This window comes from Myotis myotis, unplaced genomic scaffold (assembly GCF_014108235.1).
Source record: "Myotis myotis isolate mMyoMyo1 unplaced genomic scaffold, mMyoMyo1.p scaffold_m19_p_3, whole genome shotgun sequence".
NCBI classification, from domain to species: Eukaryota; Metazoa; Chordata; class Mammalia; order Chiroptera; family Vespertilionidae; genus Myotis; species Myotis myotis.
In genome coordinates, this window is record NW_023416335.1 from 99,054,450 (window position 1) to 99,072,993 (window position 18,544).

Genomic DNA, 18,544 nt, shown 5'->3' on the forward strand with positions numbered 1-18,544 from the left:
TAGTGCCTTTGCAGGGGACTAAAGGTTATGATAGAATTTAGTAGGACAGGTACTTACCAGTGCAAAAAAGGTTAATTTTATTTTGCAGCACTGAAAAGGGTTTAGAAGATATGAAGTGACCTTGGGGTAAATGTAATTAGGAGAAGGAAGTCTGCCATCAGCCATTGATATCACAGGATTAACCTAAAGTTTTTAAAGCCCAACATGTGCCAATATTTTAATATCTGAAATTTCCATTCAATATTCATTCATTTGTACATTTGATTTCTTAAGCCAAAAGCTTTTTTAGTGTAATAACAAAATAGAAAATAGTTCAATCAGCATATGTTAGGCAAAGAAGGAAAAAGTTCCTTAAGCTTAGTATAGCATTTGATCCTCTACCTTAGTTAAGCACAAGTCAAATAAAAAAGAAAAGCCTTACACTGTGCTAGGAAGGTAATAGGGAAACACATGGAAAAAGGTTCTCTGTGGCAATCAGAGCTTGAGAAATCAATACTCACTCTTAAACAAATAGGTTATCAATTTCTATTAGTGTACACTCTATCAGTGTAGCAGCTGGAGGCCTTCAGGAATAATGAGAATTATATGTCATGTAGTCTGTGACCCTAAAACAGCTGTTAATCAAATCTTCTTAAAAGCTACTTAAAACAATGAAACAGAATTCTTTAGTGTTCTCTGCTTTTAGGAACCACTAGATCCATAAACTTCAAAACCAAAAATAAAAATAATTCTTCAATTTCTGATTTCTTTTCACTATGCCCATCTGTGCTATTCTTGGCAGGTCTTTGTTTAGGGTTAAAAACCAGGAAGGATCATTTATGTTGTGGTAGAGATCAGCTTTTAATGGTTGATGATAAGAAGTAAGGCTTTACATGTATAAATGGGACTTTGCTCACAACTATTTAATAGGTTATGTCAGTGGTTGAGTGTTGACCCAGGAACCCAGCAATTACTAGTATTAGTTAGATTCCAGATCAGGGCATATGCCTGAGTTTCAGGATTGCCCCCCCCCCCCCAATTAGGGGGCGTGCAAGAGGCAGTCGATCAATGATTCTCTCTCATCATTGATATTTTTATCTCTCCCTCTCCTTTTCTCTCTGAAATCAATAAAAATATATTTTAAAAATATCACTGAAATAAGACCCCTCTAGACTAATCTCTATCTACTATCTAAAGTGGAAAAAGTAAAAAAATAAAAATCAGCATCCTAGAATAATGAAATAGATTCTGAACATTCAACTTTTTGGTCAAACTAGTGGTTAAGAACTAACAAGGATAACTATATCTAATTCTTACCCAGCCACACCCCATCTTCCAACACTATCTTTGTTTAGGTGTGCTAACAAACATGTATTCAACACTAACTATGAGCCAAGTTTGTGCTGGGAACTAAGGATTCAAAGATGAGTAAGACCTAAGGAACTAAGAATCTGAATCTGGAAGAGTTGTCTAAGGAATAGGCATTCTGGGGCTGAGCCCAGCAGTGAATACTTGACACAGTACATAAAGCTGGTAGTCATTTTATAACTCTGTGTCAGGTAAGATACGCCAAGCTTTCTCAATATTATTTAATCTTATTTAATTACCCCTAAGGTATTGTCATTCCAAGTTAATACTGATGAAGGAACCAAGATGCTTAATACAACTACTTGAGATTAAGTAACTTGTCTAAGAGAGGTAAATGGTTCCACCAGATTCAAACTTAGATTTGTCACATTTTATTCAATTTACTATTGCTATGTATAGAATTTTAATATTCTCACTTTAATTTAATTTAGCGATAAGATACACTGCATTACCTACCTTGTATTTAATAGTGAGTTAAAACTCTAAAAAGCAAATTAATTAGTGAAAGAAATCTCATAATTTTTTCCTAAGTTAATTTTGGTGATATCTATTTGTCTCTCATATCACTTGAAATCTTAAACAGTAATATGGAATTCCAGGATGTATATCTGATTTTCACCCCTTTACCTATACATCTATCATTCTACATCTTTTCTCTTTCATGATATTTTTCTGTCATTCAACAGTGAACATGAAATATTGGTGATACATTACAAATTTATAAAGTTGATGACATCTAACCACACTAAATTATAGGAAGGTACTGAAGAAGATAAATATTTGTAGCTGTTGCCAGACAGCTGGACTTTATGGTTAATAGCAAAAATGGGATTTGAAAGGGGCAAAATAATGTTTTATGGATATAGAAGAATGAAGAGATTACTAGTATATATTAAAGAAAAACCCTAAATATTTAGAAAAGATTTCTTAGCATTATTAAACCTAGAAGTGACATCATTCATCCTAGACTTGAGTGAAAAATTGAACATGAAAAAGAAAATATATATTTATCTTTGTTATAGATAGCTAAGAAATCCTTAGTAATAATGGAAGTTATTTAATCCCTTTAAATTTGTAAGCAAATTTAATGACATCAGCAATAATGCCTCTCCCAACACAACTACAGAAAAATCATTAATATTAAATACATTAAGACCTTATGGTAAAGTTATTTCTTGGTTTCCAACTATGTGAACATGTTTTGGGTGACAGACACTGTCATTGTAGACATGTCACAGAAAGCTAGGACAAATTAAGTAGTTCATAGTTTCTCCTAAGAGCTCTGAAAGATATGGGAGGACTTCAAGCAGGGATTGGTATTTTAAAATGATCATCAGACCATAATGTGGTAGGAGTATATTAGTTGACTTTGATGGGTAATCCAAGATGGATGTTCCCTACCTAATTCCATATTGCCATGAACAAGTGTCAGGATGATTTTCTTATTGCAATGTTACTACGTATGACCTTAGCTGTGAGGAAGAAAATCTGAGTTGTAAATGGCCAGTAGTGCAAAATCACTTATAAAATCACATAGCACTATAACTTCATCATTTTATAGATCAGAAGGCTGAAGCCCAAAAGGCAGAATGACCTACCAAGGTTGCAGAATGACATTGACTGACCTAGTCAGGCACAGACCAGCACCTGCTGATTCCTTGGCGTGGTCATCTTTCCAGGACCCTACACTGTTTCCACCTCAAGAGGGGTTTCAAAAAAAGTTATATTTTGCCCTGGTTGGTGTGGCTCAATGGGTTGGAACATCGGCCCGCAAGCTGAAGAGTCTCCAGTTTGATTCCTGGTCAAAGGCACATAACTGGTTGCAATTTGATTCCTGGCCACGGGGGGAGCATGTGCTGGAGGCAACCAATCAATGTTTCTCTTTTCTTTACTCCTTTACTTCCACTCTCTTTAGAAAATCAATGAAAAAATATCCTCAGGTGAGAAATAACAGAAAAAAAGTAAAAGAAAAGAGAGTCATATTTTACAAAGGACTGAGGGTCAAATTTTGTCTTTTGTCTTTTTTGTTTTCTTTTTGCTTAGGAACCTTTCACAACCTTCTTCCTTAATGCAAATGATGGAAAATTTGACCATCCAAATCGAACCTTCTCATCAGTTGCAAGGTCTTGGAGAACTAGCCAGAGAGATACTTCTGATGTAAAGGTAGGCTCTTATATATGTTGATGTTAATTTAAGTTATACATATGTTGAGCCCTGTCCGGTGGCTCAGTTGGTTGGAGTGTCATCCAGTACACCAAAAGTTTGTTGTTGGTTGGATTCCTGATAAGGGCACATACCTAGATTGTGGGTTCCATCCCTGGTCCGGGAGTGTACAAGAGGCAACCAATGGATGTTTTTCTCTCACATCAATGTTTCTCTTTCTCTCTCCCTTTCCCTCCCCACTTTCCTCTTTTCCTCTCTCTCTCTCAAATCAATAAACATATACTCAGGTAAGGATAAAAAGTATGTTGAAATTCTAATTTTTAAATTTAAGTGGGCATATAAGGCATTGTATACTGCAGCTTTGTTTCATAATATTTTTAAATTATGTAGTACATCTATCCTAATAGGAAATAATTTTGAGGTTCATAGAAAATGATTCAGGATTCTTTTATATTATATTATTCAGTTAAGGTACTTTCATTATTTAAAAAAATTCCTACTAATTTAGATAGAATAATCTGGAGGTGGAAAGAAAAGCCCATAAATTGACTTTCCTGCTGTTAACTCAATTTTTGGCCCATTCCATAAAACACAGCAGGAATTGGATTTGTCCTTAATGTGTCATATTGTTATAGCTTGCCCTGTGTTGGGTTTATGTAGCCTGGGGCAATTAATAAAGCATTAATGACAAGACCCATTTAAAATATAGGCTCTTCTGTACAGCCTTAGCTTTTACTCGACTGTGCCTGGGGACACTTGCAACAATACACATTAGATTAAACCAACACACACAAGATATCTAGGAATAGCCAGAGAGAAGAGCAATTTTACAGTTCATACTGCTTAACTATTGTTAAATATAAAGATTTGTTACTCATTATATGGACTTTTGTTTAAAAAATGGTTGTATTCAAAAAAATAAAATACATTTGTTCTCTCATTTTTCTCACCTTCCCCTCCGCCCCCTGACAATAAGATTAAATGACCAGGTTATTGCACTGATATATGTGTTTCTTATTTTAAGCCCTTTTACTTAAAGGCAGATTTTTCCCCATTACTGTGATACGTGATATAAAAATGTTATAATATCATTCCATTTAGGGTCTTAATCCAACAAAAGCAGTGAATTAAAGTCAAAATTATAATTTTCTTATTTATGCTTATCTACTGCAAACATTTTTAAAAGGCAATTATAGTGTTGCTGAGCTATAAGAAAAGTGTATGGATACAACTTTTGTTCAGTTGTATTTGAAAGCAAAAAACAAAGGATCCCAGGAGTATGTAGCATATGTATGTGTTTTATTTGTTGCCATTAAGTTTGCATAAGTGAATACTAATTTATACCCACAACATATTCACACTTAGAAATAAAATAATTTAACATGTATCCTTACTATGTTAAACTCTTAAGGCCCACATTGTCCTCTTAACAGACTTATAACTTCACTGATAAATTAAACTAAAAAATCATCATTTAAATTGATTTAAGACCAGTAAATCAGGGAAAGAGTTTGTTTAATATTTAATAACATTTTGAGAATTAAAAGGAAATGGGGAGTCCATAGGATTCTAGAATTTGCAGTGTTCATAAAAAGCATTCAATAAATATGTTATATGGGAGTTAAATATTCTTACCTATATTTTAAGACTTCCTATTCTATGTAAGACTATGCATATCTTAATTCAGAGTTTTGTAACAATATAATGGCAAACTCTTTTAACTAAAAATGCCTATCCACTTCTAGTTGACATCCAAAAAAAAGGGAGAGAAAGAAAGAAACTTGGCTTTACAACTTAATTCAAAGATTCACCCTCACAAGCCTACACATACATCAGATAGTCGCTCTAATTTATGTATGTAGATAGAATTTTAGACTTTACTTTCTATCTTGAGCATTTTATTGATGCTTTTGATCACCAAACATCTCACCAAGTTGCATGTCAGTCTCTGATGATCAATGCCCATACTAGACTTTTCCCTCTAAAAGTGCTGGGAGAATTCTTACATGTTCTGAAACTTTTCAGAAACATTTACATTTTGTTATTATGATTTTCGACTCCTGGGGTGACATCATCAAGGACAAAACCAATGGTGCTTTGCTAATATGGAAGGTATTTTATTTTTTATTCTCAAGTAGCCCATGAATACAAACAGGTATCATCCCTCTACTCCCCGACTTCATTAATTCATGAGAAGTGCATTTCCCCAGCTCAGCATGACATGGATTGCTGTCATTTTCAATTCTCTGCTACCACCCTAAACCTTTTATTCTTCATGATAATGTGTCTTGAAATATTTCCATGTAGTCCCTTTCTTTTTAAAGGCTGCACAATGCATACAATACAATAATTTATTTTCACAATCTCTTATTAATGGATTGTTTGTCTTTGTAACTTTAATTGTTTCTATTAAACACAAAGGTACAGTAAACATTCTTACATAGACATCCTGATGAATTTTGTGTATCCATGTAAAGTATGATTTCCAAGGCTATATATACATTATTAATTTTGAAAGGTATTGCCAGACCATGATTCCCAAAGATGATAATTTACTCCATACAACAGTGTGTGGATGTCTCCTTCCCTGTGCCTCCATCTATGTAAGACTATGCATATCTTAATTAATAAGCTATTATTAATAAACAGCATAACTTTAGCTAATCTGGTAAGTGAAAATGGAGTTGCCTTTGTTTTGGCTTGCATTACATTAATTATGAGTTAAGTTGTGCATTCCTCATATATTTATTGACCTGTAAACTTGCTCATATTTTTTGCCCATTTTCATTGATTTGAAAAAGATCCTTGAAATTGCAAAAAGTTGCATTGCAAATATGACTTCTCAGTCTTTCAGTTTTGCTATCTATAATAATAAAAGCATAATATGCTAATTAGACCGGATGTCTTTCTGGATGAAGCCCCGGTGGCAGGGGCTGAGGCAGAGGCGGCCGCTGTGGTGGTGGGGGACAAGCCCCTTGCATGAATTTCGAGCCTCTAGTCTATATACATAAAAGGCTAACATGCAAAGTGTCCCCTCAGGAGTTTGACTGGGAGAACGGGAGTTTGCTCATTTGCTATGATGTGCACTGACCACCAGGGGTTGGCGCAGAACATGGTGGACGACCAGCAGTAGTGGTGGGGCGCTGAGGGAGCCAGGGAAGGAGGAAGCAGGTAGATGGGGGGGAACCACATGGTGGCGGCTTACAGGTGGCAATGGAAGGAGGAGGCGGGGAGGCAGGAATGCAGGGAACTGATTGGCCCTGGTCACCAGCCAGGCCTACCCATGTACTAATTTTGTTCACTGAGCCTCTAGTATTACTATATTTCAATTATGTTTAGGTTGTTGGTGTGTGTGTGTGTGTGTGTGTGTGTGTGTGTGTGTGTATGTGTGTGTTCAAATATATTAATCTTTTCCTTCTAGCATAAGAATTTTGTGTTTCTCATTGAGGGAATGTTTAAAAATTTTTTGTAATACTAGTGGTACTTTGAGATTTTCTAAATTCATATTTAAATATATTGATTAAAGTGTACAATATTTCCCCCTAAAATAATAGCATATTCAGCAGAAAAGAATGTTACCAAGAGTAATAATAGTTTTGCTAACTATTTTTTTTTGCTAAGCTTTCTATTTTTTATCACTAAGCTATAAAACTAAACAGCTATGTGATATAATTGTAAATAAATGATTTTCCATTTTTAAAGAAAAGTATCTTTACAATATCTACTTAGACAATCACATAGAGATAACTAGAGCAGAGTAGATGGTTTTATTCTGTCTCTCGTTATTAATGTCAGTCTCCTGGTGGTAATGAATACAAGCTGGGCAGAGAAAGACTGTTGGTGAAGTGGCTTCTCAGGAGAGAGGTTTGCAGAGTTAAAACAGACCAGTTAGTTTTTACTTTATATCTTTTATTTCTCCAGTATATTTTCAGTAACAATGACATTCAACTTAGTGAAGTTCTTATACTAATTTTCCTTAATGCGTTCAATAGCTGTTATATTACTTTTGAATAGCTATGTATATGTCAGAAAAGGTAGATGCCACAAAATTACATTAAGGTGACATAGTGTAAATTAATGCAGTTAATGGAGGTGTTCACCACTGACTCATTGACCCATTATAAGCTCTCATGGAATTAACGAATGCCAGGACATCAATCTTTTAGAAAAACAGAAGAAAAGAGATGGCAGTTTTAAAACCTTGCAGTGAATTATATTTGAAAAGTGAAAACATCTGGGTTAGTTTTTATTTCACTAGGAAGCCATAAAATGGTGTGCTCACTCAGCAAAATATATTAAACTGAAATGTCAGATTTGATGCAATAGGTATACAATTATGATAGTGTTAATAGTGGCCTTCTATCATTCTAAGACATACTATCAAGTCCAATTGTTCAGCAGCATGAACTTGTCATATGCTTGTAAATTAGAAATTATGTTTGAGGATATTTTCTTCTTATTAATGGAACACATATAATACTATTGACTGTACCATGAGATTTTAGTATAGCCATTAAAATAAGCTAGAAATCACATTTACAGATACAAAATGGCCATTACAATATTCATCTTGCCATTTCTTTAATAATATTTGATGTCTTTGTGCACTGATTTTCATTTAGAAGATATTAAACTACTTTGACTATTTCCTTAAAGAAAAGCTGATAAACAGAAATTTATCAATTGGAAGAAAGTAAGCAGAAGAGCTATTATAAGTAGATAAGCTAGTGCATAAAGTACCTCTGTAGGAGCACACTTACAAATTATAATAGTAGTTCATTCTTTTTGAATAATTCTCATTAGTTTTCAAATATGCTTTTTTTCTGCTTATTTGATACAGTCCTTGAGACAGTTGCGTAAGATAGCTGTCATTATCTCTATTCTCTAAAGAGGTTCACAGTTAATAAGTGACATAACAGGTAAAGAGGAAGCCAGTACTAGCACTGAGGGCTATTGAGTTATTTCCAGTCTTTATCTATTGGCTGGTACACAGCTTTAATTCTTCTGCATGATTATATGGTCATATCTAAGCACTTAGACTAGTTGGAGTAATTGGCATTTATTGCTGTGTAAGTAACCATCCCAAACTTTGTTTAAAATTCATTTTTTTCTCAGTGTTCTGCAATCAGACTAGGGTTCATCAGGTACAGCTTGTCTTTCATCCATATGGGGTTAAGTGGGGTGGCCCATCTAGGATTCAAGATGACTGCACTCATGTGTTTTGTGCCTCACCTGAACTGGCTAGAGCAGCTAGGGATTACCTAGGTCTGTCTGTCTCTCTACATCGAGCACGTCAAACTCATGGCCCATGGGCCACACGCAGCCCACAATGAATATTTTTGTGGCCCAGCTAATATAACAGTATGTAAGAAATGTTTTAATAAAAATTTCATAACTTAATTTTTATAATATCCTGTTATACATAATTAATAATAACAAACTACAACCATCGCTAATGACTGTTTACTATACTAATACTCATGTTGCATTCATTTCCCCTACGACCTTATGCACAGGCACACCATTTCCCTCCACTAATACTAGCAGCAAATATTTTAGCAGCCGATTGCTATGTCATTAGTCTTGTACTGACTTGTTTGGTGTGTGCAACAGGAAATATTTCACTTTCGGAGAACAAGAAAAATAGGTTTATTTGTGTTATGCTTATTAATTTGTGCAGTTATTCAGTATCTGGTAAGTTAATGTTCAAGAAAAAAATGTTAATTTTTATTAAAGTGTTCTATTACTTTATGTTAACTATTACTCATTTATTTTAGCCCTTTGTATTAAGCCCTTTGTATCGCTAACAAAATAAACCTACATTTCTATGAAAATTGAAGCTTTTGTTTTTTGCAGCCCACATAAACTTTAAGCTTGTTTATTTGGCCCATGTTAGCCTTTGAGTTTGACATCCTTGCTCTACATCAGTGCTTCTCAACCTTGGCTGCACATTAGAATCACCTGGGAATCTTTTTTAAAATCCTGATTTCTGGGCCTCATCCTCCGGAAATTCTGTTTCTTTGTTACTAATGTTGTGGCCCCACCACATAACAAAGAAACAGAATTTCCAGAGGATGAGGCCCAGAAATCAGGATTTTAAAAAAGATTCCCAGGTGATTCTAATGTACAGCCAAGGGTGAGAACCATTGCTCTACATGATCTTTCTAGCAAGGTAATTGCACCACTTTATGTGATAATTGGCTTCTAAGGGCATGAAAACAGAAGCTGCAAGGTCCTTGCAGTTTTAGGATTATCTGGAAGCCCTGCAGTGACAGTTTGAAATAAGCCAGCCCATATTTAAAGAGAGGAGACATAGACCCCACCTCTATGGGAGCAGTGGCAAAGTGGAAATGCCAAACGGCATGTGGGGTGGAAGGTCTGGTTACAGCAATCTTTTGAAAAACTCTACAAGTCACTAATTTAAAATAATTGTAAGTTCAACTTTGGTTTATATCATTCAGTTCAATATGTGCATTTAGACAAAACCAAAATCTGAAGTACACATAACATAAAATAGGTCTGATTAGCCTAGATAAGTCTGTCTAATATATTTGACTAGAGGCCCGGTGCACAAAAATTTGTGCACTGGCGGGGGGGGGGGTGTCCCTCAGCCCCACTTGTGCTCTCTCACAGTCTGGGACCCCTCGGGAGATAACGACCTGCTGGCTTAGGCCCGCTCCTGGGTGGCAGAGGGCAGCCCCAATCCCTAGGTGCAGCCCCTGGTCGGGCTCAGAGTAGGGCCGATGGGGGAGTTGGGGCGTCGCCCCCGTCATGCACAGAGCAGGGCGGATCAGGAGGTTGCGATGCCACCCCCAGTCATGCTCAGGGTAGGGCTGATTGGGGGGTTGGGGCGCCGCCCTCTGTCACACTCAAGGCAGGGTCAATGGGGAGGTTGGGGCGCCACCCCCTGTCACTCAAAGAGCAGGGCCGATCAGAGGGTTGGGGCTCCGTACCCTGTCACATACAGAGCAGGGCCGATCAGGGGGTTGGGGAGCTCCCCCTATCACACACAGAGTAGGGCCTATAGGGGAGTTGGGTTACTGCCCCCTGTCACACACAGAGCAGGGTGGATCAGGGGGTTGGGGCACCGCCGCAGGGCGGATCAGGAGGTTGGGGCACTCCCCCCTGTCACATTCAGGGCAGGGCCAATGGGGAGGTTGGGTGCCACACCCTGTCACACACAGAGCAGGGCCGATCAGGGGGTTGGGGCGCCTCCCCCTGTCACGAACAGAGCAGGGTGGGGGTCCCCACTGGGGTGCCTGGCCAGTCTGGGTGAGGGGCTGAGGGCCATTTTCAGGCTGGCGGGTGACTGAAGCTCCCAACCTCTCCTTTTTTTCTTTTTTTTTTAATTCTGGGATTTATTTACCTTCTATGGCTGTCACTGGAGCTGAGAGCTGGCTTTAGCTCCGAGGCTTGGCTCCAGCTCTGAGGCCTCGGCTGCTGAAAGCAGGAATCTGGATTTGTTTGGATTCTATAATTGAAACTCTGTTGCAACTCCAGCTCGGTTGGCTGGCTGAAAGCATGGGTTTTGTTTAGCTTCTATACTTGCAACAATGTTTCTTAGAGTGCAGCTCAGAGCCCAGCAGCAGCAGGCGGGGAACCTTGGCTTCCTCATTCACTGGAGCAAGCAAGCCTCCTGTTTGCCTCAGCTGCCTGGATGCCGGCCGCCATCTTGGTTGGCAGTTAATTTGCATATCTTCCTGATTAGCCAATGGGAAACGACTCGGAGGTATGGTTAATTACCATGTTTGTCTATTATTAGATAGGATTAACAAATATTTTGATCATTTGAAAGTCTACATAGGTATTCATTTGAACAGATATCCAAAGTAACAGAGCTTTGTACTAATCACAGATGTACTTTTGTACTGATAAACTCAGCCATAATATTTTTATTTGCTTCTTTAAAAAATCATATATATATATATATATATATATAGAGAGAGAGAGAGAGAGAGAGAGAGAGAGAGAGAGAGAGAGAGACAGAGAGAAACAGAGAATAGCTTCTAAAAAATGTATTTTGTGTAAAGCTATGACATGCATTGTTTCATACACATTACCCCCATTTAACCCTTTTATTTACACTGTGAGTTAGATGCTATCATCATCACAATTTTGCATGAGAAACTGATTATTTTCAAGTGGTTAAGAAACTTATAATAGACAAGATCTGTAAACAGTCCAAATTCCCATCAGTAGATGAGTAGATAAAAAAGCTGTGGTACATGTACACAATGAAATATTGTGCAGCCATGAAAAAAGAAGAAACTCTTACCTTTTGTGATAGCATGGATGAACTTGGAGATTATTATGCTAAGTGAAATAAGCCAGTCAGAGAAAGACAAATGCCACATGATGTCACTTATATATGGAATCTAATGAACAAAATGAACTGACAAAAGAAAGACACTCGGGCTAGCCAGGAGTCTGTATTTGAACTCAGATCTCTTTAATTTCAGTGCATATGAAGTAGCACTTCCCTGATAAAAGAAGAGACAGTTTCACAACTGCCTACCCACCCAGACTCCCTGTCAGCTACAACTGGTAGCCGTGAGGTAATTCTGCTTTAATTAACACAATTTGAAAGCCATGACCTTCAATATTTTTTATCACTATTTCATGCCTGAAATTCAGGGTATGATAAATTATTGATTCATTTTTCATTCCACTGATATGTATTGAGTACCTGTTATATGTGAGGCCCCTTCTTAGCAAGTAAGTGATGAGCAAATGAGCAAAATAGACAAGACCCCTGCTGCTATGGGATTTCCATTACAGTGGGACATGGGGGCATAAATAAAACAATGAACACTGTGCAGACAAGTACAATGAAGTCATACAGAGTTACCGGGTTGCTGTTTTAAAAGGTGAAATGTAGGAAATGGGAGAGCCAGGACCCTGGATTGAAAGTGTGTGGCTTTGATTTCTGGCTTAACCATCTATTTGTAGCATAGGTATTATCATATTACTTAGCATAACTCTCTTTGCCTCAGTGTTCATGGCTATAAATAAAGTGAGAAAAATAAGAATACCTATCTATGAAGTTTTTGTGAAGATCAAGAGAAATGCAGAAAGCACTTGGAATAGTCCCAAGACATAGTAAGATACAAAAGCAAAACAAAACAACACATAATACCTGCTGTTTTAAGATTGAATGAGCAGAGGTCAGGTTTCAGCTGATTCCTTGTCTCAGAGCAGGTGCAGTACTGTCATCTTCTGTGACCTAACAGTTGAATGTAAGAGATGAGACTCTCTTATTCATTAGGTTTATTTTTTAAAATAAGTGATTTTTAATTAATATAAATGTGAGTGTAAGTTCACATTTGCATATTAACTTTTAAATTTTAAATGCCATTTGAAACAAGATTTAAAAACATTAAGACAGAGGCATAAATTGTGCACCCACTCAGCTGCTTCAGTGACTTCTCCTATACTTTTTGCGATTTTACTTGCTTTCCCTTCCCTTTTATAAAAGTCCCAAACTTCTCCGGCTTGGGACTTTAGGGTTCAGACAGTTTAGTTACTTATTTTCTGGTCTTTTCTAGGAATCTTTCAAATAAGCCACACTTCAAGAATGTGTTCATTTTGCTTTAAAAATGTGTCTGTTTTGTGATTGTTCCCACTATCAGAAATCTGAGGATTTCTTTGTCCCTTCAGACATCAAGACTATTTTAGTTTATACTAACATCTTAGTTAACACCCCAATTTATGACCATATTCTGAGTGGCCAAATGAAGATTAGACCCCCATGGGGGTCCTCCTGAAGGCTCTGGAAGTGCTACTTCTTCATGACTGGCCCTGATTGAAGTCCTCCCAAGTGTTCCTACTGAGTGCTCTTCCTCCCACCATTCTGAACAACCCTTTCAGCTTTGTTTTGTTCTGTCTGATGGTGGCTCTCTGCCCCCTCTTTCTAGAGTGCTTGAATTAAAATGAAATAAGTCATGCTTCTGTCAGTTCTGCACTTTGTGTACAATTTTGCTGGCAACTTTAAAAACAATCTTTTCTAAATTTAAATTTAACTTTGTATACTTTTCCAGAACTAGAATAACCAAGATAACTTTTTTAAAAAACTGCAAAATTTCCCCTCAAGAGTAACACATTTTATTTCTAGGCTCCTCCTACACTTTTATTTAATAAACTGCTTCATTGGCTTTTTCCTGTCTTGAAGCATTCTCCCAACACATTCCCCAGAAGATTTCTACTGATATTAAAATAACTTATTTAATATCTTCAGTAGTTTAATATTTAATGAGCACTTGCTGTATACAAAGTATATCACCAAGAACTATGGGGGAATTCAACAATATATAAACCTCACAAAATAAGGCTTAAAATCTGTTTTAGCTCAAATTTTTGTTAAAATAAAATCTAGGCTTCTTATGCCTTTCTGAATCTAATTTAATGATATTCAGTGAAATACTATTATAATGGTAAGTAACCACATATTTTATATGACCTTATTGCAAGGAAAGAATGGAAAATAATATGTGAAAAATATTAGAGCACTAAGAAAGTTAAAGCTAAATTGAGAGTCTTTGGGCTGTTTTTAAAAATACACATGCTGCTCTATCCACATAGATATATATACCCTTCTCTGTCCTCAAGGAATCTTATATCGTCTAGTTCTAGAGATAGGACATGAATACAAATAACATGAAAGGCAGTAGGGAAATCCCTGGCTTTCAAGAGCCTATTACACCCCAACCAGCAGCTACATGGGCTTATTTTCCTTTTCCTCTTTTGACCATTTGGGATGCTATTGCTATTTAGTGTTATACACAATGGGTAATTTTCAAATAGCAATGTTCTTTTTTTAAATTTATTTTTTTATTAATTAAGGTATTACAAATGTGTCCTCATCCCCCCCATTAACCCCCAACCTCCCCCCCCCCCCGCCCCACACACTCATGCTCCCATCCCCCTGTTATCCATGTCCATTGGTTTGGCTTATATACATGTATAAAAGTCCTTCGGTTGATCTCTTCCCCTTACCCCCGCCCTCTCCTACTTTCCTTCTGGCGATTGATAGCCTGATTGCTATTTCTCAGTCTTTGGATCTGTCCCTTTTCATCAGTCTATGTTGTTCTCTATAATCCACAAATGAGTGAGATCATGTGGTATTTATCTTTCTCTGACTGGCTTATTTCACTTAGCATAATGCTCTCCAGTTCCATCCATGCTGTTGCAAAAGGCAAGAGTTCCTTCTTTTTTACCGCAGCATAGTTTTCCACTGTGTATATGTACCACAGTTTTCTAATCCACTCATCTACTGATGGGCACTTAGGCTGATTCCAAATCTTAGCTATGGTGAATTGTGCTGCTATGAACATAGGGGTGCATATATCCTTTCTGATTGGTGTTTCTGGTTTCTTGGGATATATTCCTAGTAGTGGGATCACTGGGTCAAATGGGAGTTCCATTTTTAGTTTTTTGAGGTAGCTCCATATTGTTCTCCACAGTGGCTGCACCAGACTGCATTCCCAACAGCAGTGCACAAGTGTTCCTTTTTCTCCACATCCTCTCCAGGACTTGTCATTTGTTGATTTGTTGATGCTAGCCATTCTGACAGGTGTGAGATGATAACACATTGTCGTTTTGATTTGCATCTCTCGTATAATTAGTGACTTTGAGCATGTTTTCATATGTCTTTAGGCCTTCTGTATGTCCTCTTTCGAAAAGTGTCTATCTAGGTCCGTTGCCCATTTTTTTTATTGGATTGTTTATCTTCCTTTTGTTAAGTTTCATGAGATCCCTGTAAATGTTGGAAATTAAACCCTTATCGGTGGTATCATTGGCAAATATGTTCTCCCATGTAGTGGGTCTTCTTGTTGTTTTTTGATGATTTCCTTTGCTGTGCAAAAGCTTTTTATTTTGATGTAGTCCCATTTGTTTATTTTCTCTTTAGTTTCCATTGCCCTAAGAGCATTATCACACAAGAAATTCCTTCGGCATATGTTTGCAATTTCGCTGCCTGTGGATTCCTCTAGTATTTTTATGGTTTCCCGTCTTACGTTTAAGTCTTTTATCCATTTTGAGTTTATTTTTGTGTATGGTGTGTTGGTGGTCTAGTTTCATCTTTTTGCATGTATCTGTCCAATTTTCCCAACAGCGTTTATTGAAGAGACTGTCTTGACTCCATTGTATGCTCTTGCCTCCTTTGTCGAATATTAATTGGGCATAGTGGTTTGGGTAGATTTCTGGGGTCTCTATTCTATTCCATTGATCTATATGTCTGTTCTTGTGCAGGTACCAGGCAATTTTGAGAACAGTGGCTTTGCAATACAGTTTGATATCTGGTATTGAGATCCCACCTACTTTGTTCTTCTTTCTCAGGATTGCTGCAGCTATTCGGGGTCTTTTTTTATTCCAGATGAATTTTTGGAACATTCGTTCTAGATTTGTGAAATATGCCGTTGGTAATTTAATGGGGATTGCATTGAATCTTTAGATTGCTTTGGGTAGTATGGACATTTTGATGATGTTGATTCTACCAATCCATGAACACGGTATGTTCTTCTATCTGTTTATGTCTTCCTCTATCTCTTTTTTCAGTGTCCTATAGTTTTTTGCATATAAGTCTTTTACCTCCTTAGTTAAGTTTATTCCTAGGTATTTTAATTTTTTTTGGTGCAATGGTAAATGGGATTGCTTTTTTAGTTTCACTTTCTGTAGGTTCCCTATTGGTGTAAAGAAATGCCATGGATTTCTTAGCATTAATTTTGTATCCTGCTACATTGCCGAATTCATTTATTAAGTCTAATACTTTTTTGATGGAGTCTTTAGGGTTCTCTATGTACAGTATCATGTCATCTGCAAATAAGGACAGTTTTACTTCTTCCTTTCCAATCTGGATGCCTTTTATTTCTTCTTCTTGTCTGATTGCAATGGCTAGTACTTCCAGTACTATGTTGAACAGGAGTGGTGAGAGGGGGCATCCCTGTCTTGTTCCTGTTTTTAGGGGGATTGGTTTTAGTTTTTGGCCATTGATTACAATGTTGGCTGTGGGTTTGTCATATATGGCTTTTATTATGTTGAGGTATGATCCCTCAATTCCTATCTTGCTGAGAGTTTTTATCAAGAAAGGGTGTTGGATTTTGTCAAATGCTTTTTCTGCATCAATTGATATGACTATGTGTTTTTTTTTCCTCTCAATTTTTTTATGTGATGTATCACATTTATTGATTTGTGGATATTGTACCATCTTTGCATCCCTGGGATAAATCCTACTTGGTCATGGTGTATGATCTTTCTGATGTACTGCTGGATCCGATTTGCTAAGATTTTATTGAGGATTTTGGCATCTATGTTCATGAGGGATATTGGCCTATAATTCTCTTTCATTGTGTTGTCTTTCCCTGGTTTTGGTATTAGGGTGATGCTGGCTTCATAGAATGAGCTGGGAAGTATTCCTTCCTCTTGAATCTTTTGACATAGTCTGAGGAGGATAGGTTTTAGGTCTTCCTTGAATGCTTGGTAAAACTCCCCTGTGAAGCCATCTGGCCCCAGGCTTTTGTTTGCTGGAAGCTTTTTGATGAATGCTTCGATTTCCTCCATAGTTTTTGGCCTATTGAGATTTTTAGATTCTTCTTGATTAAGTTTTGGAAGGTTGTATTTTTCTAGGAATATGTCCATTTCCTCCTGGTTGTCTAGTGTGTTGGAGTAGAGTTGTTCATAGTATTTTCTAACAATCCTTTGTAGTTCTATGGGGTCTGTTGTTATTTCTCCTCTTTCATTTCTGATTTTCTTTATTTGGGTCCTCTCTCTTTGTTTCTCGGTGAGCTTGGCTAGAGGTGTATCAATCTTGTTTATCCTTTCAAAGAACCAGCTCTTGGTTTTGTTGATCTTTTGTATTGTTTTTTTTTTTTTTGGTCTCTATGTCATTTATCTCTCCTCTGATCTTTGTTATTTCCTTTCTTCTGCTTACAGTGGGCTTTTTTTGTTGCTCTCTTTCTAACTCTTCGAGTTGTAGAGTTATGTCATTTATTCTCATTGTTTCTTGTTTCTTGCAGTAGGCTTGTAGAGCTATGAACTTCCCTCTCAGGACTGCTTTCACTGTGTCCCATAGGTTTTGGATTGTTGTGTTTTCATTGTCATTTGTTGCCATGATGTTTTTTATTTCTTCTTTGATCTCACTGGTAACCCAGTCATTGTTTAATAGCATGCTATTTAGTCTCCATGTGTTTGATTTTTTTGGATTGTTTTTGTTGTAGTTGATTTCCAGTTTTATGCCTTTGTGGTCTGAGAAGATGCTTGATATGACTTCAATTTTCATGAATTTGAAGAGACTTTGTCTGTGACCCAATATATGGTCTATCTTTGAAGATGACAAATGTGAACCTGAGGAGAATGTATTTTCTGTGGCTTTGGGGTGAAATGTTCTGAAGAGGTCAATTAATTCCATCTGATCTAGTGAGTCATTTAGGATTGATGTTTCTTTGCTTAGTTTTTGTTTAGAGGATTTGTCCAGTGGTGATAATGGGGTATTTAGGTCCCCTATTATGATTGTATTGCTGTCAATCTCTCCCTTGATCTCCTCCAGAAGATTTCTTACGTACTTGGGTGCTCCTATATTGGGTGCATATATATTTACCAGAGTTATTTCTTCTTGTTGGACTGCTCCCTTTAGTATTATGAAGTGGCCTTCTTTATCTCTTTTTATGTCCTTCACTTTTAGATCTAATTTGTCAGATATAAGTATTGCTACCCCGGCTTTCTTTTCACTTCCATTGGCCTGAAAAACCTTTTTCCATCCCTTCACCATCAGTCTGTGTGAGCCTTTCTTTCTGAGGTGGGTTTCCTGTAGACAGCAGATATATGGGTCATGTTTTCTTATCCACTCATTTACCCTATGCCTTTTGACTGGGGCATTTAATCCATTTACATTTAAAGTTATTGATAGAAACTTGTTCATCACCAGTTTTGTTCTTTACCGCTGCATTCCTTCTTTGTTTCCTATTTTTTCTTTTTACAGCAGACCCTTTAGCATTTCTTGCATTGCTGGTTTGGTTGTAATAAACTCCCATAGACCATTTTT

The 18,544-nt window shown here is 36.9% G+C and overlaps 1 protein-coding gene across 6 annotated transcripts in view; it reads left to right on the forward strand.

Annotated features, from left to right (window-relative positions):
• NBEA (neurobeachin) overlaps nt 1–18,544 on the forward strand; it is a 1,002,985-nt gene that overhangs the window by 883,403 nt on the left and 101,038 nt on the right. For all 6 annotated transcript variants that reach the window (XM_036298874.1, XM_036298876.1, XM_036298877.1 and 3 more), the window contains one exon: nt 3,391–3,510. In XM_036298874.1, the coding sequence (XP_036154767.1) occupies nt 3,391–3,510 (120 nt within the window). The remainder of the gene's footprint in view (nt 1–3,390; nt 3,511–18,544) is intronic.